Source organism: Jaminaea rosea (genome assembly GCF_003144245.1).
Source record: "Jaminaea rosea strain MCA 5214 unplaced genomic scaffold BDZ90scaffold_17, whole genome shotgun sequence".
NCBI classification, from domain to species: Eukaryota; Fungi; Basidiomycota; class Exobasidiomycetes; order Microstromatales; genus Jaminaea; species Jaminaea rosea.
Window position 1 is genome coordinate 377352 of NW_020289991.1, and position 21187 is coordinate 398538.

A 21187-nucleotide genomic window follows, 5' to 3' on the forward strand; every position below is an offset into this window, starting at 1 on the left:
TCTCTCCCTCCCATCACCACCACCAACGCAGCATCACCCACAACACCATTATCATGAAACTCAGTCTCAGTCTCGCATTTGTCGCTGGTCTCGCAGCAGCCTTTACCGGCGTCGAGGCTGGTGTCCACCGGTGAGTTGCTGCGATACGGTGTGGCGTCGTCACGTCTGGCATCCGCTCATGTCCTATCTCTCTCACACACACAGCGCCAAGCTGTCCAAGGTTGACGGCGGCCAGCCTCTCACCTTCAAGGCCCTCCAGACGCAAGCCGAGATGCTCAAGATGAAGTACGCAGGCGCAAAGCAGTCGCACTTCTCTGCACCCGCATCTGGAGAGGAGGGCGAGTTCAACATCCTCCCCGAGACGAGCTCAGATGGTGTAGCATCCGCATGGCAGGCAGAGGCAAAGAAGGGACACGGTGTGCCCCTCAGTGACTTCCTCAATGCGCAGTACTTTGCCGACATCTCCCTGGGCACCCCTCCCCAGAACTTCAAGGTGCGTGGTGCGAGCGACACGCGGGCTCCTCTCTCGCAGCACTGAGGCTGACTTGTCGCACTCCCGCCGCCCTCGCAGGTCGTTCTTGACACTGGATCGTCGAACCTTTGGGTCCCTTCGACTGGATGCTCCTCCATCGCCTGCTTCCTCCACTCCAAGTACGACAACTCGTGAGTACGCGGCGCAGCGTGGCGCGGCGCGAAGCCATGCCCTGCATTCTCAACCTCTTCACCGCCTGACCACGTCTTTCTCATGCCGCCACACACACAGCGCCTCGTCCACGTACAAGAAGAACGGCACCGCTTTCAAGATTCAGTACGGCTCCGGCGCCATGGAGGGTTTCGTCTCCAAGGACGTCCTCCGCATTGGCGACCTTGAGATCAAGGGCCAAGACTTTGCTGAGGCTACATCTGAGCCTGGCCTCGCATTTGCCTTCGGCAAGTTCGACGGTATCCTCGGTCTCGCCTACGACACCATCTCCGTCAACGGCATCGTCCCTCCCTTCTACCAGATGGTCAACCAGAAGCTCATCGACGAGCCCGTCTTCAGCTTCTACCTCGGCTCCTCTGAGGAGGACGGTGGAGAGGCCGTCTTTGGTGGCATTGACGAGGAGCGATTCGAGGGCAAGCTCACCTACGCCCCCATCAGGAGGAAGGGATACTGGGAGGTAGAGGTCAACTCGATCAGCCTCGGCGACGAAGAGCTCGAGCTCGAGAACACCGGAGCTGCCATCGACACGGGCACATCCCTCATTGCGCTCCCTACGGACCTTGCAGAGCTTATTAATAAATCTCTCGGCGCGAAACGGGGATGGCAGGGATCGTATTCTGTCGACTGCGAGAAGGTCCCCGAGCTCCCGGACCTCACCTTCAAGTTTGACGGCAAGCCGTACACTCTTTCCGCCTCGGACTACATCCTCCAGGTCCAGGGCTCGTGCATCTCCGCCTTCCAGGGCATCGACATCCCCGCTCCCCTCGGCCCCATCTACATCATTGGAGACGCCTTTTTGAGGAAATACTACACAGTCTATGACCTTGGACGCAATGCGGTTGGCTTCGCCAAGGCCAAGTAAGATGCTCTCGCCCTCGTACGACGCGACACGACGCTCCGTCCATTGTCTCGACCCTGGTTCCGCATCTATCTTCCTCCTGTCTCATCTCTCCCTCATGACAAATCTCGACGGCTCTTCAATCCTATCTGACCATTTTGATTGCTCATTTGCGTGCCAGTCTGCTAAACGCTGCGTGAGGAAACGATTCAATCGCGTCACCGTAGCACGCTTGAGAGCCGTGGCGCCTGGCTACCTCCCTACACACGGACGACGGGGGCGACGTCGAAGAAAAGGTCGATCGTATTTGGATATGAGATGATTGAGGGTATGAATGTAAGACATGACGGGATACAAGAAATCTATGTGGCCTCGCCTTGCATCACCTAATCACTGTGCAGCTCGTCCTCCTCATCTTCCTTCTCAGCCTGCTCGCCCTCATCATCGAGCTCGTCCTTCTCTTGCCCCTCCTGGTCATCCTCCTCCCCCTCCTGGTCATCCTCCTCCTCGTCCTCATCATCCTCGCTGTCCCACTCCTCTTCGCTCTCCCCGCCCTCGCCTTCCCCTGCCTCGCCGTCCTCGTTCCAGGCCTCCAGCTCGTCTTCCTCGACCGCTGCTTCGGCGAAGAATACGGCCACGGTGCCGGCGCCAGGCAGGCCGACGTCGCCGTAGCTGTCGAGGATGGAGAAGTCAAACCACTTTTTGAGGTTGGCGAGGGTCTCCACGAGAAGGGCGTCGCCTTGCGCGTTGCCGCGAAGCATATTGAGCCCGTGGAGGAGGAGGCGCACATTTCCATGCTCATAATAGCCGTTCGAGTCGATGCGGTCGATGTCAGCGAGCGTGAGGGGCAGCACTGCCCCGGAGGGATCTCGGTAGTAACCACCCGGCAAGCATTGCGGCCGGATGGCATCAGCAAGCTCCTCGACGCTCTTGAAGCGGAGGCGCCTGCGGCGTTGACGGCTGCCGCGAATGGCACCGAAGCGCATTGCTGCAATTCGGCTGTACAGCGACAGGGGACGGTGGTCAGCACCGCCACCGATGAGGGACGGCGAGAAGCTAGGGATGCTCACCGAAGGAATGCCTCGTCCAGCGCCGTCCCTCCCGCTGGGACCCCCTTTGCCAGCGTGACGAAGAGCATGCCCTCCTCGTCGATCATTGGGGTGGCCTGCGCAAGCGAGGCGAGCAAGACAATGGCGTTGGCGGGGGGGGAAGCCCGCCTTGATCAGATTGCACGCCTTACGGGCCTGCAAGAGGACAGTGCACTGATGAGTATCCGCTAGGCCGGAGGTCTTAGCTGCGCTGCGTTGTGACTCACGATGCAGGTATTGTCCTTGTCACAAACTCCTCCGTGATGCCTAGAGACCCTTGCGTCAAGAGTCGCATTCCACGGCCATATATTGACGCCGTCTTGGCGCTGCTCGTGTCGTTCGAGCTGGATGAAAGTGGTGTTTCCCGTGCACCAAGTGCATGGCACGTCTTGCGCCTTGATGAGCTCAACTGCGATGGGGTAGATGCGACTGACAAGGAAGAACGCAAGGCATGAAGTCAGCAGCGTGAAGTGGTACTTTATAAGCCGAACGCACTCAAACTCAGACTTGTACTTCGATTGCTCTGCCTCCGTCCGCTTGGCAACCGTTGGCGGCTGTGCGCCGCCCCAGACACTCCTCTCGGCAGCTTTTCTAGTCATACGACGGACGATGGTCTTCTTGGACCTCCTGTAGCCGGCACGAACCTTGGGCGCAGCGTGGCCGCTCGCTTGCTAATAGGCCTTTGACTTCTCCGACGTATCGTGTCGGCGCTTCTCCATCTTCGCGAAGAGCTCATCGCCAAGTAGTGTCTTGACACGGATGTCCGAGATCTCGCCCGTAGTGCTGCCAAAGCGGATGAGGGTATCGACAAGCTCTTTGGCGTCGAAGTACGACCTCCAGGTGCCCAACTCCATGGTGTAGGAGTCGTGCGAGACGACAGCTTGGAGCAGACCGTGTACGTGTCCGATCTTGTATTTCTTCGGCAGCAATCTGCTGGCCTTGTCGACGCACCACAGTAGGACGCCATCCTGGCTGGGATCCCAGGCAGCGCTGAGGTCGCGCAGGTCCCTCGCCTTCAGGCTGTCCTTCACAGGAGGATCGGCGGTGCCAGATGCTTCGAAGAGCTCGTCGAGGGCAGCTTTGGCCTTACTCTGAATAGTGTATGACGTCTTGGGCCTCGCTTGCTCTTGTTTGCGCCTTCTTCGCTGGTCGCACTACTTCCTGAGAACTGAGAAGTGGCTACTTGCCGCTAAAAGTGCTTGCGGCAGCGTATAGATTCTCATCGGTGAGCAGGCATCCTCAGTCGCAGCCACGAAGTGAGTAATGAGTCGCTGGAGAAGCTCTTGCTTGAAGATGGTGGAGCGCAAAGGGGCTGAGATCACGATGACTGCAGTCGTACTTGTTGGCCGGACGCGAGACTCTCGATGACTTGCACGAACGTCTTGTGCTGCTGAGCTCCTTGCGCGAGTCACCTTTTTGTCAACGACACGCTTGACCATGATCATTGAGATGAGCAATTGATGGATCCATCGCTGCTTGCTTGCCTGATTAGCCCGGTTGCACGATACCTATCCCCCTTGCTGACCGCCACATCGGCGCCGAAGCATCGTTGCACCGGCACTTGGCATGCACACTGTGCATCGTCTTCTCTCCACGCTCTTCAATTCTGGGTGGGTATGGTAGCGCTTTGATGAGTAGCTCCACACGCTTGTTGCGGTGCGATGAGAGTCGGCGGATGGGAGGGGACGGCGGCGCGTCCCACCTCGTCGATGAGGTGGGAGCGCTAATTTGCAGCACAGAGGTGGGTAACCAGCTGTTGGAGAAGTGGGCGTTAGACGATGGTGAAGCGAATCCGGGCTGGGCTTGGTGTGTCGCCTTTGAGCAAGAAGGCAGGATGATGAGGACGACGAGGGGGGGAGGACGAGATTGGACGAGGATGTGATTGGACGACGATGTGACTGGACGACGATGTGACTGGACGAAGACGAGATTGCCCTCAAGCGGGCCCTCGAGCGGGCCCTCAGGCGGATATATGGTATGCAGGGTCGCAGCGGGATGCCCTGAATGAAAGCCACGTGGCACCCGCTCCGACTGGCCAAGAGGGCTCGAGCGTAAACTACTACTCTATTTTTGGGGCCTTGGCTTGCTCGCATTTTGGACCCTTATCCGTCGCATCACGCTGGAACAGGCAAGGATGCCGAGGGCGTATACCGGTCCGCCTCTGCCAAGACTGCCATGGTCTGGTCTTCTGAGTGTTGAACAGGTGAGCTGCCGGCGATAGCCCGACTTTGAGTGGCGACTGACATTCAGCGCTCCAACCGATCAGCTCAACCGACTCAAGGTCGAGATCCCTGACTTTGTCATTTGTCCTGGCTACACAGGTCGCTTTGCCTCGGTGCCAGACGAAGGTGGCAGGGTGTATGTTGCCGGTGCCACGGGTGGGCTATCTCACACCAAGACGATCCTTCGGCGATGGGCCTCAAAGGCGGACACTGATCAAGTCAAGTGGTGGCTCGAGACAATGAAAGACAAGTCGATTGAGCCCGTCACGGTGAGTAGAGGCGGAGCGACGAGCAGCAAGAGATCGAAGCTGACGCTGCCCTTTCGCCCAGTGTCACCAACTCTTGAGCGGCCTAGACTTTGATCGATGGACCAACTACCACAAGGCTTATCATCGTGCCGTAGGAGCCAATCGATTCAGGAGGCATCACGCTCGCAAGAGGGCTCGCATCGTGGAGGAGAAGGAGACAGAGCTCGGAGTCGCACGAGAGCTGCTCGGACTCTCCAATACCAACGTCGAGGTCAAGAAGGCGTCGCTCGATCTCACTGAAGCAGGCTCGCCGGCTCGCAGCTTTGAAAGCTCTTCCGTTCGCAGCACCCTCGGCGATCCATCTCCCGCTCACACCAAGACAAGCCGCTAATGCGCAATGCGCCTAGCTGCTCCTCATCTCGCATCGCCTCAGGAGCACGTCAGATCATCTCCACTCAAGAGCCCTTTCCTCTGATCACTGTCCGATAGACCCACATTATTCTCCTCCCACACCATCGGCTTCGACAAAGCCAAGTGAGCGCCGCGATTCACACAAACAATCGCCTTCTCCTCACGATTTGTATCCCTTCCAACCTTCTTCATCTCTGCGCTCGCTGTCACAAACTTCTGAACCGCTAATCATTGTACATCTATACCAAGTCATCATCTGTATTCTCGCTGCTCGCTGGGATCAGGGCGTGAGGGCGTAACGCTTCTGCGCCGCCTCTGGTCCGCCATCATCCCCCTCGACCCTGACGGACCCTGGCGATGGCGGCGAGCTAGCGATGAGCAATTGCAAATAGAACTCTGTCGCGACGATATTGTGTGGCGTTTGCCCTCTTCGCTCGCTTGCTTCGTCGCGTCACCCTCTCACTTCCAATCCTCCCCTCAGGTACCTCGACTTCTTCGCTTTAAGGTCAGCATCGTCGACGATCTCGCCCCTCGCTACCCGTAACGGCCCGCCTTCTCCGCGGTCTTCACGACTAAACGCCGCCGGTCCTCGATGGTAACATCGCCTCAGGTCGCGATGTCGTGATAGCGACGAGGCGGTGCACAATACCCCTCTCTCCCGCCGGACCTCGGGTGGCGGTCGAGGAACCTATTTGAGCACCTCCATCGACCCAGGATCTATCAGGGCCTGTCGAGGCAAGAGGCATCTCACAAGTGTCTCTACGGATGGCGAGCGAGGGGGCGGGACCTTGGTCTGCTGCAGAGGGAAAGCCACAAAAATTGCCTCGCCTACGCGGACCGCCAAATGCGAGAAGAACGCTACCGCGAGACGTGAGAGACGTGAGAGTACGCTCGTGCTCCAGGGTCCTGCTTGTGTGAGATGATCACCTTATAATGCGGCACAAAATCTTTTTGCTCGACTAGATCCAACTCATCCCATTCTCCATCTACCCCTCCCCCTCCTCCTCCTCCGCCACCATGTCTTTCCCCACCACCCCATCCGAAGACAAGAAGGATGGCCTCGCCTCGTCCTCCCCTGAGGTCCACGAGCGCCAGATCCTTGGGTACGTCGATGAGGCCGACTCAGTCGATGACGCGACCGTCGCATTCGCCAACCTCGTCGACGAGGAAAAGGACCACGACATCAAGCTGCGCACCATGGGCTGGAAGAAGGCGGCCATTCTCCTCTTCGGCGAGCAGGTCTGCTTGGCCATCATGGCGCAGAGTTGGTCCTTCAGCGTGCTGGGCTGGGGTCCCGCCATGGTCACCACGATCCTGTCCGGCGTATTCTTCTGGATCACGTCCTACACGATGTGGCGATTCATCATGAAGCACCCGCATGTGCGTGCGAAGCAGGGGACGCCGTCGTGTGAGCGCGCAAGCTGACCTCCTCCTCACGCCCTCGCTGACAGTGTCGGGACATCTGCGATATTGGATACCTCCTGTTCGGCAAGTCTCGCATTGCATACGAGCTTTCAGGCTTGATGCTGGTCTGCAACAACGTCCTGCTCATCGGATTCCACGTCCTCACGGCAGCCAAGATCTTCAACACTCTCACCGACCACTCTCTCTGCACCGTCTCCTTCTCCGTCATCGGAACCGTCATCGGCATCGTCTTCTCGCTGCCTCGCACGCTTAACCACGTCTCAATGATGAGCGTGGTCTCCGCGATAGCCATGGCAATCGCAATCCTCCTCTTCCTCATCTTCGCGGGCATCGAGTCCAACCCGGCGCTTGGCTACGGAGGCGAGTGGCCTACTCTGGGCCCGGTCAAGACGTACGGTCTGCCCAAGGCGGGTACCACCTTCGTCGAGATCATGGTCGCAGTCCTCAACATCACCTTCCTCTGGGTGAGTAGGCGCGGCGGCTGACGTGAAAATTGCCAGCCGGAAAAATGCGAGGCCCATGCTGACCCTTCTGTCGCCCCTCTCTTCAATGATTCTTCACGATACAGGTGCCTCAACTGCTCTTCCCTTCCTTCATTGCAGAGATGGCGAGTATCAAGGCGGGAAATTGCATCCGTCCGCAGCAGAACACCGAGCTGACCTCTCCTCCCACCCCTCTGCCGCCTCACAGAAGCGCCCCCAGGACTTCCCCAAGGCCTTGTCTGCGCTTGCGATTGCCTCCTTCGTCCTTTTCATCGTGCCTGCGGCCATCGGCTTCGCCTTGCTCGGACAGTACTCGACCGCTCCTGCGTTTGGCTCGCTCCAAGAGACGTACAAGAAGGCCAGCTTTGCCTTCGCCATCGTGCCCACCATCATCATTGGCGTCATCTACTCGAACGTTACGGCCAAGTACATTTACCGTAGGATTATGGGCAACTCGCCTCACCAACACCGCAACACCGTCAAGGGTTGGGCTCCTTGGGTCCTCCTCGACGTCGCAATTTGGGGCATCTCCTTCATCTTTGCCTCTATCATCCCCAGCATGGGCGACTTCCTCGGCCTGATCGGAGCCCTCTTCGACTCCTTCTTCGGCTTCATCTTCTGGGGAGTAGCCTACTACCACCTGCACAAGGGCAACTACTTCAACGGCCCGCTCCGCTCCGCGAACACCGTCTTCCACGTTCTCACCATCGCCGTTGGCTTGTTCCTCCTCGGTCCGGGTCTCTATGCGTCCGTCGAGGCCATCAAGCTCGACTATTCTGGGGCCACTCGTCCCGCCTTCTCGTGCAACAACCTCGCTCTCTGATTCGCGATTCGTTCCTGTTCCTCGGCCTCGTGTCACGGTAATGTCCTCGCCTTTCCTGTCTCGCCCTCGTCATCGGAATTGAATCAGGTACTAGCTGCCACTATGCTCTGTGCGCTCAAGATTGCGAGAAGGGTTCCGATCCATGGTATGGCCTCGTCGCGGTCCGAGTCGTCCGGGAGCGTACACGGTGGGCAGAAGTCTGCGCGGCTCGGTCGACTAGAGTAGATACGACGGCGCTCACGTCGCTCACGCGCACGAGCCACGCCCGCGGCCCCGCGGTCCCCATTTGCTGGCCGCCCTACTCGCCGCTGACGCTGCTTGAGACGCTCCTTTCTCTTCAGATTATTCGCTCCTTCTCTTCCCTCCCGATCATCCTCATCATCTCTCCCCTTTCTCTCGCGGCGAGGGAGCCGCCACCGCTACGCTACGGCGCGATCACCGATCCCGGCCCGCGTCGCCGCTCGTCGTGAGGGCAACAGATGCCCTGGCTGACTAGCGGTCGACTCATTAGGTAGTCACGATTCGGCGCCGACGTTGTGGTCGCTACCCTCGTCGAGCAAGCCAATTGCAGGCGAGCCGCTGCGTTTTCACCTTCTTCGCCACCCTCCTCGCGACTCAGCAGTCCCGTCCCTACCTTTCCCCTCACCGCAGCATCGTCCATCACCCTCAAAGAGCATTTCATCCTTAACTTCTGGCCAGGGAGGCCTCTGCGCCGCAACATGCTGGGCCTCGAATCTTCGTCCCTCGTTGACACTTCGACGACGGTCTCAGCGGCGACAGCTGGTATGGCGCATGGTCACGGCTCACGCAAGCCGGCCGTCACACAAGCCTACGTCGCAGCCAAGTCGTGAGCTCGGTGTGCTAGCAGCGAGACACTCGATATGCACTCACATTCCGCTCCTCGCCTCTGCCACGCCCGCAGCGACCTCTGGTCTCCATACGTCGGACTGCAATTCAGCGTCCTCCTCCTCACCCTCGTAGCCTCCGAGGCCGTACGCTATTTCCGAGGCCAACGTCGGCTCGGGCAAGGCAGCAGCGACCCTTCCATTGTCAAGGGCACCGTCGTGGCGGTATGCACCACGACAGTCGTGCAGAGCATCTTCACCTTCTACGGCGGCTACACCGTCTTCGTGCAGAATTGGGGCCGAACCTCGCCCGGGCTGCGCGAGTTGATGTACGGCAACATGGTGTCCGACGCGGTCATTGCGGCCATTGTCCATTCTCTCTACAGCTGGTACCTCTTCACGCTGACCAGTGGCCAGATGCGCTGGGGTGGATGGCTGCTGGCGAGCATCATCATGATCTTCTCTACTGCGCAGCTCGCATGCAGCATCCTCGCGGCGCTAGGGTTCGCTCAGTCGACGCCCTGGTTGCCAGAGAGTGATGTGCAGCTCACTCGCGCTGTATTCAGGGCATGGCTGGGCATCTGTGCGGGCACCGATTTGTTCATCAGTAGGTGGGGGGTGTGCCCGCAGAGGTAGCCTTGACTGACATCCTGCCTCGCGACCTCACTCGCAGCACTCGTTTGCCTCTTCAAGGCCAATCAAGCTCGTCGCGAACAAGACCCGGATCACAAGTGGTGCATCTGCTCACTCTTCTGGTCAGTGGCGCGAGCGAAGACGAGCAGCGGCTACGTGAATCTGACTTGCCTGCCTTCGCACCTGCGCACCGCCAGGACCACCATCTGGGTACTTCTCCCCGGCAACGCCATCGCAGTCCTCGTCACGCTCGCTGCTCTCCTCGCGCAGAGCTTCGCTGAGCACCACGACTACTACTCGTGGCTCCTCATCTGCATGTCAAAGGTGCATGCCCTCGCCATCCTAGTCTGCCTCAATTTGCGCGATGATGAGCAAGCGTATCCTGCCAAGCATGGACCGCAGGTGAAGACGTTGCTGATGACGCGCGAGTAGCACGCGTGGTACGTGGGATGCTGCTGCTGCTGACCCATGCTTCCTTGCCCGCGCGCTCTCACAGGCCCAGACAATATGCCTCCGCCTATCCTCATCAAGGAGCACGGTGGTGGCGGCGACTCAGACTCCACCTCGCTACGACGAGTCTCTGATTCCTCACCTACCTCGTGCACCTCGACCGGTTCTTCGACCTCCGGAGCAACCACCGTCGTCTCTACCTCGCAATACACACGCCACCCTCTGCACATCGACACGGACGACAAGGTGCTGCGAGCCCGCAACCACCGCCACCGTGAGCGCTCGTACCGCGGCGTGCTCCCCGTCTACTCGATGTCGACGATGGACTCTCAGGCGAGCAGCAGCGGTCACGGCCACGGCCACCCCGCCCTCCCTCTCTACAGCAAAACGGTTAGCCCGACATTCGCTCAAGTTACGCACGGATCCTCGCCTTCACCTGCCCGCTCGATGCGACGCCCTTCCAGCTTCTTGGACATGCACCAGGATTACGTCGAGGGCAGAAGTCCGGCGTCGTCGAGCCATAGCGACGATACGCTGCCGGTGGGCAACATCTCGACGACTGCGATGGGCGAAGGGTCTTGCGACTCGTCTTACTCCAAGGTGCGATCCCCCTATAAGGCACACAACGGCCCGCAAGTGTATGCCCCGACTCCCCAGCATCCCGCGCAGCCTTGGTTCGACGGCAGTGAGGCGGGTTCAGTGACGAGCAGCAGATCGTCTACTCGACGTGACCTCGTTGATCCATGGAGGGACGCTGCGGCTCCCGCTGACTACGAGAGGCAGAGGGCGAGTGCGACGCGGACTCAAGCTCAATATCCGCCACCGCCCCTCCGTCGAGCCACTCATAATTCCCCTTTGCCTTCCTCTCGTCGACCTCAATGGATCTAAGCGCACTAATCGCGCGGCTAGAATTGGACTCCAAGCCAAGCAGCTCTCGACGCCTCCCGCCTCTTTGTTCCCCATCGTCACCTTCTTTGTCTCTACCGCGGCGGTATGATCTCCTCCTTCTCCGTAAATTCAGGTGACCATGATCTCTTCTCGATGCGATTGAAGTCCCTTGTCTCGCTGCTCGCTGTGGTTTGCGGCGCACGACGCCTGATGCGCTCATCCAGAGCAATGATGAGCGGGCCAATGTCGCGGTAGTGAGCGGCCCCCCACCCCTCGCTCGCTCGCTCATTTGTTCCATTCTATTGGCCGGCGTCTGCATCGCTTTGGCTGGCTCAGTCCGAAGGAGGATGGGAGAGAGCATCTTCGGCAATGAAGTCCTCGTGCTCCATCCATGGCTCGCTGTGCTGCCTCCACTCTCTTTGCTGGAATGCCTGGGCCGAAGACTGGCTGAGTGCCCGCGTTGCTGCTTTGCCGCGTTGCTCTTCATCTTCGACGTCACTGATGCAGCAGCCAGCCGCCGCCCGCCCAGCGCGAGGGGACAAGCGGACCGAGTCGAGGCCCGCGGGCGATGGATGACCGCATACAAGGGCCACCACGACGGGTGATACTCGACATCCCTCCTTCCCCTTTCTCTCCATCATACCACACATACACACACACACACCTCTCCGCCACAACACAGCATGAGTCAGTACGACACCCACTCCATCTCTAGAGCGACGTCGCTGAGCCGCAAGTCGACGGTGGCCTCGCGCAACAAGTCGCTCATCAGCAAGCAGACTGCCCCGCACGAGCTGCGTCCCTCTGACATCCTCATTGAGCGATTCAATGGTTGGAAGCACATCACAAAGCAGTTGATCGCCTACTTTGAGGGTATTGCCGACATTGAGTACAACACGGCCAAGGAGCTCACCAAGCTGGGCGGTGTCATCCAGGTGCCCTTCAGAGAGGGATCTCAGTTCCTCGGCGAGGGAGGTGCGTTGCAGCGGGGCAGATGATGATATAGGGGACCCGATAGACTGACATCCATTCTTTCTCTCTCTCTCTCTCGCGCGCTGCCAGGCATCCAGGACATCTACTATGGCATTCGTGACAAGACTCGCGTCATTGCCGACCACCACGCTAACCTGGCAAAGACGTGAGTGTGTGCGCGCGAGCAGCGTGACACGACGTCACAGGGCAGATGCTGATCCTCTTTACTCCCGCCACTCGCAGCGTCGAGGGATCCATCGTCCAGCACCTCCAGAAGCTGCGTGCCGAAATCAAGGCCCACGTCAAGAACATCCAGCAGGACACCGTGAGTTACGCGCGAACGCGCTGCGACAACGCAGCTTGATCACATCGACTGACTCTCCTCTGCTCTGCATCCGCGCTGCGCTCGCAGGGCAAGCTCGCCAACTCCGTCGCAAAGGAGCGCGAGATGTCGACCAAGATGATCTCGGACCTCGCTCGCTCCATCACCCTCCTCAAGAACACGCCCATGAGCGTCACCGCTCGCGAGGACCCGTACACGACGAACACTCAGGTCGCACGTCAGCTTCAGCGCCAGGTCAACGAGGAGAATGCTCTCCAGAAGAGCATCGTCATCATGCAGCAGAACTCGGCTCACTTTGAGGAGGGAATCGTTCGCTCCATCCAGTCTGCCTGGCAAACGTTCGACGAGTGGTCTGGCCGCATGAGCGCTCAGGTTCAGGACACCTGGCTCGGCCTCGGCGTCACGATGCGCTCCCTCCAGCCCAACTCGGAGTGGATCGCATTCGCCGCTCGCTCTGACCACCTCATCGACCCTGACACCCCCCTGCGCAACCCGGAGACGATCGAGTACCCTGGCAAGGAGGACCCCTCGGTCATCCCCGTCCACCAGGGCATCCTCGAGCGCAAGAAGCGCTTCACCAAGTCGTACCGCGAGTCCTTCTACGTCCTCACCCCCGCCGGTTACCTCCACGAGCTCACTTCTTCGGACCCAGCCAAGGCTGGCTCTTCACCCGCTCTCTCGCTCTTCCTTCCCGAATGCACTCTCGGCGCACCCTCGACGATTGCCTCCAAGTCGCACAAGTGGCACATCACGGCTGGTGCCCCGCAGAAGGGCATTCAGAAGGCCCTCGGCCGTGGCGAGCATGCATACACTTTCCGCGCTCGCAGCCACGACGAGATGATGGAGTGGTGGAACGACATCAAGCAGCTCTCCAAGGTCTACCTCACCACCTCGGAGCAGATGGACCGCTCCGGCCCCGTCCCTGCCGCCGTGCGTGCCGCAGGCTACGTCAGCGAGGAGGAGGACGAGGAAGACGACGAGGAGGGTTCGAGCGTCGAGGAGGACGATGACGACGAGGAGTACGAGGAGGCCGGCCATGGCCACGCTGGCCATGGTGTCACCGAGCAAGGCAACGCCGCCCCTGCCCTCGCTGCCCCCGCCACCACTGGCGCCGGTGCTGGTGAGGAGGCCGCTCCGGGCTACTCTGCCCCCGGCAAGTCGTCGGGCATCGCCATCGGCGACAATGGCTACGCGGTCGAGAAGAAGGGCGACGCCGCTGCTGGTGGCGCCGGCTCTGGCCCCGCGGGCGAGCCTAGCCAGGACGCCTCCAAGGGCAAGGCCACGGAGGGTGCTGCTTCGGGCACCGCCTGAGCGCACACCCAGATGGGAGACTGCGTGCGTCTCCACCGTATACCAGCGAGCGGGCGTGGCGTGACCTCTTTTGACTCCTGGCCGCGGCCGGCGTTCGATGTGCGAAAACAAAAACAAAAACACCACAATCAAGCCTTCTCTTCTCGTGCCACTCTCTCTATTCTACTGCTTCCTGTTGTCATTGCCCGCTGCAATCTGACGAAGTGCTTGCCTATTCGAATCGATGCGATGCGTGCTCTATGCTACAAGCGTGCGACGTGCCCTCATCTGCTCCTCCGTAAGCTCCTCGCCCTTGGTCCATCCCCCGACCAGCTTCGCCTTCTCGCCGCCCTCGTGATCGTACCGCGCCGGCGCCCATCCGTTAGCCTCATCACGGCGTGACAAGTCAAAGGGCGACGAATCACCCACGGCGACCGCACCCTCATCGCGCTCCTCTGCCGCGCGGGCCATCATATCCCTCAAACTCTGCGAATAGACGGCGTCCAACCCCTCGCGAAGAACGTAGCGCCCGCCACGCACGGCTTCAACGTCGAGCCATCGTTCCACACGTTGCCTGTCCTTGTGCTCGTCCTCCACGCCATCCCCTGCCTCAGCCCCGTCCGCGAGAACGTCTACATTCCCCTCCTCGCCTCCCATGAGGCTCAAAACGCTCCACCCAATCATCATCATTCCCGGTGGACGTTGCTCCCCAACGTGGTCGAGGGCCTCGCGTATCCCCTCGAGGGTCGAGGCAACGAGACGTTGGTCAGGCGAAGAGGCTCGCTCAACGAGAGCGATGGGGAGGTGCAGCGGATATGCCTTGCCTCCAGCACGGCCTGTGGAGTCGTGCGAGGTCAAGACGTCCAGTAGAGCCTCGAGTCTTGCCACGCCCATCAGGACAAGCAAGGTCCTTCCCCTCTCGTACCCAGGTAGACGAACCTGTTTCCCTCCCCTGCCCACACCGGTGCACAACACCAGGCTATCCGCCGCCCCCCTCTGGGTGACGGGAAGGCCCAACATCAAGGGGCCAGCAAGCGCAGAGCTGATACCGGGAACGACGGTAACCTGCAGCCCTGCTCGGCGAAAGGCGAGGACCTCCTCCCCTCCTCTTCCGTACACGAATGGATCCCCCTGCTTGAGGCGCACGACGTTCTTTCCTTCCTTCAAAGCGGCAGAAAGAGCCAGCTCGATGAGCTCACTTTGTGCCCCCTCTGCATTTCCTGGGAATTTCCTTGCGATGACCAGAGGGGTGCTGCTCGGGATCAACCGAAGGATGGGGGCTGGGACCAGCTTATCGCTGAGGATTAGGTGGGTCGAGGGGGAGGTGAGGAGGGAGAGGGCCAAGGAGGTTAGGAGGCCGGGGTGACCGGGCCCTGAGCCTATTAGGTAGATTTGACCCTTGGATTGGGAGGAGAGAGGGGGTGGAGGTGGGAGGAGAGAGAGGGAATGTTGCGAGCGGGCACGATGCGCGCGAGAGGTGGATGCGTGGATGGAGCGACCGCGGCGCTCGTCCTCGTCGGCGTCGATGTGGTGGCCATGGCCATTTGCTTGGGCTTGGACCTCGCCTTGTGGAGCTCCTTGTCCACCACTACCACCCCGCTTCTTCTCGTCAAAGGATCGCAACACCCCCTGCATCTGCTCCTCACTCATGCCTCCCAGATACTCTATAGGCCAGTACTCTGAAATCTGCGCAACCCAGCGCATGCGGCGCTTCGTCTGCTCGACGGCGGCGGCGGCGGCGCGCTCCTCTTCTTCTCGTTGCTGCTGGCGCGCAGAGCTGCCGCCTCCATTGACTGCCGAGCTGAGGTGCGTAGCAAGGGCAGTCAGGTCTGCCCTACTGTTGGCGCGACTAAGTTGCGGAACGGGGCTGTTGAGCGGTGTGGAGTCAAAGCTCAGGTCGTCCTCCTGTACGGCTGCCGTGCCCGTAGCTGCGGCGCGAGAGGTGAGCTGAGGCTGAGGCTGAGGCTTTGCGCTGATATAGTCTCTCGCTCCTTGGCTACCGGCGGCAGAGGACACGGAGACCTGCGACACCGAGTTTCCCTTTGCCAAATCCCTCATCTGCCCCACCCTTTGCACCGCATCCCCCACATTCCTAGGCAGGGCGCTCACTATTTCCCTCCTGATCCTTCCAGCCAGCCGACACCCGCGCCCATTGGTGGTGACTGCAATTTGAAGGGGCGAGGCGGCGACGCTCCCTCCTTGCTGCGAGGAGGAGAGGGCGAATCGATGAGTTGCCGGAAATGAGAAATCGCACAACGTTGGCCTGTCGGCTACGTTTATGGGTATTCGGCGACGTCGGCATAGTTGGGCGAGGAGTGTGGCTCGGTCCAGTGATGACAACGACGAGGAGGAGCAGCTGGTGTGATGATGTTGCGCCGCATCCTCATCCCCGGAGTGAAGCGTATCGGTTACGCAGAGTGCGAAGACCTTATTCTCCTCTCCATCTACATCGTCCAACCATTCCCCCCACTCGGTGCTATTCTGCTCGCCGCCAGGTGGCTCCTTCCAACTCACACGGCCCGCTCGTACGCCCTCCTGTATCTCAGTGCAGCCAGTATCGCCCGTCTCCAAAGGTACGACGAGAGGGATAGCCCCAACTTCTATGGCGGTACGGGCACGAGATGCTGCTAGCTTGCCACTTCCCAGGATGACGAGCAAACGGCCCTGCGGTCGATGCGCCAAGAGCAGAGAGGCAGGCGTCGCCGCGGTGGACGCCGACGTCGAGGCGGTCAACGTGTCCATGCTGGATGGCTACTTACCACCGTGGAGCCTGGTTCAGGTGGTGGTGAGATAAGGAAACAATTTCGCTCGCTGTTGCGGAATACCCGCTTATCCTTCTGGAGCGGGGAGTTCCATTCAAATCAATCGGGCTTAACACTCTCAGTCCGCCTTGCAGCGGCCATGCGCATGACAATTTCAAATCACGTCAGAGGCAGCATAGTCGACGTAAGAGCCGCGCCTGAAGAGGTCACGGCTAACTATCCATCCATCCTTCTACGGGTCGTACGACGACGCAAGGCCAGTCACGCAAGGTTGCGACACGGTGCTCAGTCGAGCGGTGAGAGGGAGAACATTGAGAGATTACACGACTGCTAGCAAAAGAGAAGAGCAGACAAGAAGGGGAGGGGAGGAGGGACAATAAGTGGCCAAAAAGGCCTGGCGTAGTAGCGCGCGTGGAAGGGGGAGCAAAAGATTACAGAACAGAATAAAGGTCAAGGTCGAGTGGGTAGTAAAATGAGTGAATGAATGCTACAGATCACCCCTCGAGGAAGGGGGATCGTCGTTGAGTATTGTCTTGTCGTTGTTCTTGGTGCGATGCGGATGCGGGGACGGGGTCGCCGCGAAAAATGAGGGCGAGGGCTAGGACGAGGAGGGAAAGGAGGAGGAGGGTGTAAGGGGGACGACGACGACGTAGCCTACGGTGACCAGGAGGGAAGGTGGCTACGTCGTCTTGCAGCTCGATGGGCTCAACGACGTTGACATCGCCGCTGCTGCTGCTGCTGGTGGGCGCAGCTGTGGCCCGTCGACCCCGCCTCCAACGGCGCAATGCCATCTCCACATTGCCCCTCACAGATAGTCACGCCCTAATCCCCCAACTCTCCTGAATCTTCTCGATCCACTCTACGATCATCTCTAGCCTCTTGCGCGGGGAGCGCACGGGCATGAGCTGAGACTTGGCGTGCTCATCGATGGGTAATACCATACCCAGCCACCAGGAGAGACGATCCACCTCCAGTGGCTGGGGTACGGGCCCGTACGTTGCGAGGATACGTTCGAAGAGCCCAGGAGCGGTTTGGGTGCGGAGCAGCTCGATGAAGGATGAGCAGGTGGAGACGAGCTGAGGAGTCGTAGCCATGGGCGTAAGATCCGCAGGTGCAGGGCTGGTGCGGGAGTTCTGGTTGTTGTCGAAGGGCGGCAGGATCACCGAAGGATCCGCTGAATCACCCTGCGTCATTGCCGTAGGATCGCGGGCGATGGTAGGGGTGAGCAACTCGGGCATCCCCGGATCACTCCTCCTCTGCTCCTCGAAACGGCGCAATTGTTCCACACGCTCGTTGTGAGCAACAACCTCGCGCTCCTCGGCTTCGACCTCCTCCGGGCTCACGTCGTCCAGGTACTCGACACGCCCCGTCGTGTACCCATCAAGACTGCCCGTCTCCAGCAGCCTAAAGCGGCGCCACCCAACCGTCTCGAGCATGCTTCTCCCATCCAGCAACATCTGGCAACTCTGAATCTCCAACATGGTCCCATACTGCGGGACGGAGGGATCAGCCGTCCTATTGGGCAAGACCATACCGAAGCGCGCGGGCCCAGGTGACTGCAAGCATCGCCTGACCATGAGTCGGTAACGAGGCTCAAAGATGTGCAGATTCGTGGGCATGCCAGGGAAGGCCAGCGTGCAGACGAAGATGGGCGTCCAGGTCGACGACTCGCGCTGTTCGGCAGCAACGGACTCGACGCGTTGCGTGTAGAGGTGGCGAAGACCGAAGAAGGCGCCTTCGTCTTGCTCATCGGCGGTGGCGGCAGCAGCAGAGGTGACTTTACTGCTGTGCGCGTCTTGCGAGTCGGCAAAGACGCCCATGCGGGAGAGGGAATCGAGGTCCTCGCGAGACAGGCCCGAGGAGGACGTGTGATCGTGCTGCCCCTCTTCTTCATCTTGCACCGTGGCGCCGGTCGTCGTCTCGCTCTTGTCGGTAGAGGCGTGCGGCGCGCCCAATTGACTGGTGAGAAGCCTCATCAAGGCCTGATTGAGGGGGTGATCCTGGAAGAAGGCGAAGCTGGGCATCTGAGCGCGACAGAGTGGACACTTGCTCGAGTGATCGAGGGAGCGACCGAAGCATGTGCGACAGAAGGTGTGGCCGCAGGGCGTGGTGATGGGCTCGTAGTAGAGGAGGTAGCACAATTGGCACTCGAGCGAATCGGTGAGTTCCGAGAGGAGTTGCTCGGGGTTGAGCGACTTGGTCGTGAGGGCGGTGCTCGAAGGAGAGGAGCCCTCGGGACCTTGAGTTTGAGCGGACTCTTCTTCCTCCTCCTCCTCGTCTTGGACGTCCCTGTGCAGCGGTGTGGCGGCCCCACTCCCATCGGTGTCCCACCCGCTCTCCTCCCATTTGCGATCATACGCAGGAGCCATGGCGCCCCAGTACTTGCTTTGAAGGGCGAGTCGACGACGACGTTCCTCCTCTTCGCCATAGCCGCGCGGTTGACGAGGACGGGCAAAAGCGCCACCAAAGTCGTCTTCATCTTCGTCTTGTTCGTCCTCGTCCATCATATCCTCCGTCTCGTCTTCCATGTGTCCCTCCTCGTCTGCGACTTCGCCGCCGTCACGCTCAACACGGTCGTCCGCTTCTTGCTCGTATGACATGATGCTGGAGGAGCGATCCCGGGCGGCGAGGCCGTAGGGACGGCGGGACTGAGAGGCGGCGAAAGAGTTCTCCTCGTCGTCCTCATCGTCCGTGTCTGTGGCGCGAATGCCGGAGATGGTACCAGATTCACGGCCCGCCTCAGATCCGCCCAACAAGGCACGGAACTGGGGTGCGATGCGCGTAGCCCCGGGTCGAGGACCGGGGGAGTGGTGTCGTTCCCTCTCTACGAGGGACTGGGCAAAGTTGGACCCTCGAGCTAGAGCGCTCGCTGGATTGGGTCTGGCGCGACGGGCTACGCGGGAGAGCATGCTGGACGAGGACGAGGGTGAAGATGAGGAGGAGGAGGGTGAAGAGGCAGCGCCGTGGTGCATGCGACGAGCTGATGCGTAGCCACGGAGGGGTCGGCGAGCTCGTTGCGACGAGCCTACCGCAGCAGATCGCATGCCTGGTGGCTCTTGTGTAAACTTCTCGAGCACAGCTACCGCTTTCGCCAGCGTGACGTCGGTGCGAAGAGACAGATGATCGATGCTCTGCCCGTCTGTACCCAACGCAAAGATGTTGGCTTTACTGCGACGTTGTGGTGGGATGACGCCAAGACGGAGGCTCTGATTCTCTGCGCCTACGACGAAGCCATCGATTGGCAGCACGCCGGCATCATTCTCGCCGCCGTCGCCACCATTGGACGAGTTGGAGTCGGCGGTGGCGTCGTGCTCGTGGTTGTGGTCGTCATCGGTGGGCGATGGCGGGCCAAATGAGGCGGTGTACCCTGCCCAGGAGCCCAGCCCTTGGCCAATGGCAGATCTCGGACAGCCAGATACGGAGCAAGGTACCGTCATGCTGCATAGGGGCAGGCGTGGCGGGACGTGGCTCGTAGACCTGGACGAGGATGCTGCGTGGCGTGATTTCGCTTCGTTGATGCTGCGAGTGATGCATGGAAGACACGTCGAGTGGCCGCAAGGGAGGGTGACTGGATTGCGGTACGGCTGCGAGCATGAAGGGCAGGAGACGAGGTCCAGGAGTTGACGGGCAAAGCGACGCGTGCGGCGGGTCATAGATGATGAGGATGACGTGGGCGACGAGGTCGGCTGCAGCGTCTGAGCGGCCGGACGTTTGCCTAAGGATGTCGTAGTAGTAGGGGTGGACGAGGTCGTATCGAGCTTCGAAGGTGGCGCAGTGTCCATTCCTCTGCGTAGAGTGCGTTGGATGGCTGCGTGCGGCGGGGAGTGGTGGTGAGCGCGCCATTCCAATAACGGGGACGACGTCGTGACAAACTCACCTGCAATCTTGTGAGCCTCATCTGACGTCGATGCTGCGTGCCCTTCTGTAGCCGCAGCCGCCACCATGCCTCCTACAGCGTGCGCGGGTGCATTTCGACCGCCACCACTCGCGTTGATGGCCTCATGATGAGACGTCTCTGAACACATTGCTGGCGGGGCGAGTGAGGCGAGCGAGGCGAGCTCCTCGTTGAAGCGGTGTGGTGGCAAGTGCCACTCAAAGTCTTTCGGGGCCAAGAGATTGCGAGGATGAGGAGGGGGCGATGATGAGGTAGCGGGTGTTACGCGAGCCTTTATTCGACGATTGCTAATGAGCGTGCTAGGAGCGCAAGCTCAATGTGTCGAATATGGAGAAAGCCTAGTAGGGCTTGGGGAACGACTTCGCGTGGCGTGATGCTGATGGTGAGAAGGACAAGATGGCGAGGTCGATTAGAGGATGGTAAGTCGCTCCTGATGATGCGATGCGATGCGAGTCCCTCGCTGCCTTCCTCGGGGAAAAAGCTTTGTCAAGAGCAGTCGATGAGCCAAGGGTCTGGCAACCTTGCAGAGGGTGGCTGTGGGCCAAGGTCGAGCGAGGGTAGCCTAATCCCACACCAAAGAGTGGGCAATCGCAGCTTAGCGATGCAATCAGACCGAGTGCGAGTGCGTGTGCGTCTGGCCACTGGGACTTGGTGTGGTAAGGCAGAGCAAGCCTAGTCTACGAGTAGAGTGGCGGCGGCCTGGCTCGCTGACCAAATTGATGTGCGAGCGCCGAGCGGTGCGGCCGCGACCATCGACGGGCAGCGGCACCACGTCCCGCCCCCGCTTAGCCAAGCACAATCTGAGACCGACCGACCGACCGACCGACGGCACAGCGAGGCGACAGGCGCCAGGCGCATGGATGGCGGAA

At 60.2% G+C, this 21187-nt stretch overlaps 9 protein-coding genes across 9 annotated transcripts; 6 read left to right on the forward strand and 3 right to left on the reverse strand.

The window, feature by feature from the left end:
• On the forward strand, nucleotides 1-1675 carry BDZ90DRAFT_234614 (Asp-domain-containing protein). Its single transcript, XM_025507080.1, has 4 exons — nucleotides 1-130; nucleotides 205-493; nucleotides 572-663; nucleotides 764-1675. The coding sequence occupies exons 1-4, from the start codon at nucleotides 54-56 to the stop codon at nucleotides 1563-1565; spliced, it is 1260 nt and encodes a 419-aa protein (XP_025359619.1). The 5' UTR covers nucleotides 1-53; the 3' UTR covers nucleotides 1566-1675.
• A 150-nt stretch (nucleotides 1676-1825) lies between these two features.
• On the reverse strand, nucleotides 1826-2847 carry BDZ90DRAFT_91689 (hypothetical protein). Its single transcript, XM_025509943.1, has 3 exons — nucleotides 2612-2847; nucleotides 2111-2540; nucleotides 1826-2062 (listed from the first exon to the last, which is right to left on the reverse strand). Exons 1-3 carry the CDS (start codon nucleotides 2695-2697, stop codon nucleotides 1928-1930), a joined length of 651 nt encoding a protein of 216 aa, XP_025359620.1. The 5' UTR covers nucleotides 2698-2847; the 3' UTR covers nucleotides 1826-1927.
• A 1870-nt stretch (nucleotides 2848-4717) lies between these two features.
• Nucleotides 4718-5923, forward strand: BDZ90DRAFT_234616 (hypothetical protein). The gene is made up of 3 exons (XM_025507081.1): nucleotides 4718-4832; nucleotides 4896-5120; nucleotides 5182-5923. Exons 1-3 carry the CDS (start codon nucleotides 4764-4766, stop codon nucleotides 5488-5490), a joined length of 603 nt encoding a protein of 200 aa, XP_025359621.1. The 5' UTR covers nucleotides 4718-4763; the 3' UTR covers nucleotides 5491-5923.
• A 465-nt stretch (nucleotides 5924-6388) lies between these two features.
• On the forward strand, nucleotides 6389-8352 carry BDZ90DRAFT_265731 (hypothetical protein). Its single transcript, XM_025508676.1, has 4 exons — nucleotides 6389-6890; nucleotides 6962-7399; nucleotides 7504-7542; nucleotides 7626-8352. Exons 1-4 carry the CDS (start codon nucleotides 6528-6530, stop codon nucleotides 8238-8240), a joined length of 1455 nt encoding a protein of 484 aa, XP_025359622.1. The 5' UTR covers nucleotides 6389-6527; the 3' UTR covers nucleotides 8241-8352.
• Nucleotides 8353-8743: 391 nt separating this feature from the next.
• On the forward strand, nucleotides 8744-9991 carry BDZ90DRAFT_91773 (hypothetical protein). Its single transcript, XM_025509944.1, has 3 exons — nucleotides 8744-9087; nucleotides 9163-9840; nucleotides 9916-9991. The coding sequence occupies exons 1-2, from the start codon at nucleotides 8960-8962 to the stop codon at nucleotides 9719-9721; spliced, it is 687 nt and encodes a 228-aa protein (XP_025359623.1). The 5' UTR covers nucleotides 8744-8959; the 3' UTR covers nucleotides 9722-9840; nucleotides 9916-9991.
• On the forward strand, nucleotides 9872-11379 carry BDZ90DRAFT_234619 (hypothetical protein). Its single transcript, XM_025507082.1, has one exon. It carries the CDS (start codon nucleotides 10226-10228, stop codon nucleotides 11054-11056), a length of 831 nt encoding a protein of 276 aa, XP_025359624.1. The 5' UTR covers nucleotides 9872-10225; the 3' UTR covers nucleotides 11057-11379.
• A 341-nt stretch (nucleotides 11380-11720) lies between these two features.
• BDZ90DRAFT_234620 (hypothetical protein) lies at nucleotides 11721-13921 on the forward strand. Its single transcript, XM_025507083.1, has 4 exons — nucleotides 11721-12031; nucleotides 12119-12194; nucleotides 12272-12353; nucleotides 12441-13921. The coding sequence occupies exons 1-4, from the start codon at nucleotides 11740-11742 to the stop codon at nucleotides 13680-13682; spliced, it is 1692 nt and encodes a 563-aa protein (XP_025359625.1). The 5' UTR covers nucleotides 11721-11739; the 3' UTR covers nucleotides 13683-13921.
• A 217-nt stretch (nucleotides 13922-14138) lies between these two features.
• BDZ90DRAFT_205772 (hypothetical protein) lies at nucleotides 14139-16355 on the reverse strand (the record flags this gene model as incomplete). The annotated part of the gene is made up of 1 exon (XM_025503948.1): nucleotides 14139-16355. A coding segment is annotated over one exon (2217 nt), but the record flags the coding sequence as incomplete, so codon positions are not given.
• An 883-nt stretch (nucleotides 16356-17238) lies between these two features.
• Nucleotides 17239-20448, reverse strand: BDZ90DRAFT_228659 (hypothetical protein; the record flags this gene model as incomplete). The annotated part of the gene is made up of 3 exons (XM_025504827.1): nucleotides 17239-19808; nucleotides 19855-20181; nucleotides 20301-20448. The coding sequence occupies 3 exons, from the start codon at nucleotides 20446-20448 to the stop codon at nucleotides 17239-17241; spliced, it is 3045 nt and encodes a 1014-aa protein (XP_025359627.1).
• Between the last annotated feature and the right edge of the window lie 739 nt (nucleotides 20449-21187).

Coding starts and splice junctions, on each gene's coding strand:
- BDZ90DRAFT_234616 (XM_025507081.1), top strand. CDS start 4,764: ATGCCGAGGGCGTATACCGGTCCGCCTCTGCCAAGACTGCCATGGTCT. Junction 4,833..4,895: donor GTCTTCTGAGTGTTGAACAG/GTGAGCTGCCGG, acceptor CCAACCGATCAG/CTCAACCGACTCAAGGTCGA. Junction 5,121..5,181: donor AGTCGATTGAGCCCGTCACG/GTGAGTAGAGGC, acceptor CCTTTCGCCCAG/TGTCACCAACTCTTGAGCGG.
- BDZ90DRAFT_234620 (XM_025507083.1), top strand. CDS start 11,740: ATGAGTCAGTACGACACCCACTCCATCTCTAGAGCGACGTCGCTGAGC. Junction 12,032..12,118: donor TCAGTTCCTCGGCGAGGGAG/GTGCGTTGCAGC, acceptor GCGCGCTGCCAG/GCATCCAGGACATCTACTAT. Junction 12,354..12,440: donor AGAACATCCAGCAGGACACC/GTGAGTTACGCG, acceptor CTGCGCTCGCAG/GGCAAGCTCGCCAACTCCGT.
- BDZ90DRAFT_234614 (XM_025507080.1), top strand. CDS start 54: ATGAAACTCAGTCTCAGTCTCGCATTTGTCGCTGGTCTCGCAGCAGCC. Junction 131..204: donor GTCGAGGCTGGTGTCCACCG/GTGAGTTGCTGC, acceptor TCACACACACAG/CGCCAAGCTGTCCAAGGTTG. Junction 494..571: donor CCCCTCCCCAGAACTTCAAG/GTGCGTGGTGCG, acceptor CCGCCCTCGCAG/GTCGTTCTTGACACTGGATC.
- BDZ90DRAFT_91773 (XM_025509944.1), top strand. CDS start 8,960: ATGCTGGGCCTCGAATCTTCGTCCCTCGTTGACACTTCGACGACGGTC. Junction 9,088..9,162: donor GCCTACGTCGCAGCCAAGTC/GTGAGCTCGGTG, acceptor CCACGCCCGCAG/CGACCTCTGGTCTCCATACG.
- BDZ90DRAFT_265731 (XM_025508676.1), top strand. CDS start 6,528: ATGTCTTTCCCCACCACCCCATCCGAAGACAAGAAGGATGGCCTCGCC. Junction 7,400..7,503: donor TCAACATCACCTTCCTCTGG/GTGAGTAGGCGC, acceptor TTCACGATACAG/GTGCCTCAACTGCTCTTCCC. Junction 7,543..7,625: donor CTTCCTTCATTGCAGAGATG/GCGAGTATCAAG, acceptor GCCGCCTCACAG/AAGCGCCCCCAGGACTTCCC.
- BDZ90DRAFT_91689 (XM_025509943.1), bottom strand. CDS start 2,697: ATGATCGACGAGGAGGGCATGCTCTTCGTCACGCTGGCAAAGGGGGTC. Junction 2,541..2,611: donor CTGGACGAGGCATTCCTTCG/GTGAGCATCCCT, acceptor GTCGCTGTACAG/CCGAATTGCAGCAATGCGCT. Junction 2,063..2,110: donor CCTGGAACGAGGACGGCGAG/GCAGGGGAAGGC, acceptor TGGGACAGCGAG/GATGATGAGGACGAGGAGGA.
- BDZ90DRAFT_234619 (XM_025507082.1), top strand. CDS start 10,226: ATGCCTCCGCCTATCCTCATCAAGGAGCACGGTGGTGGCGGCGACTCA.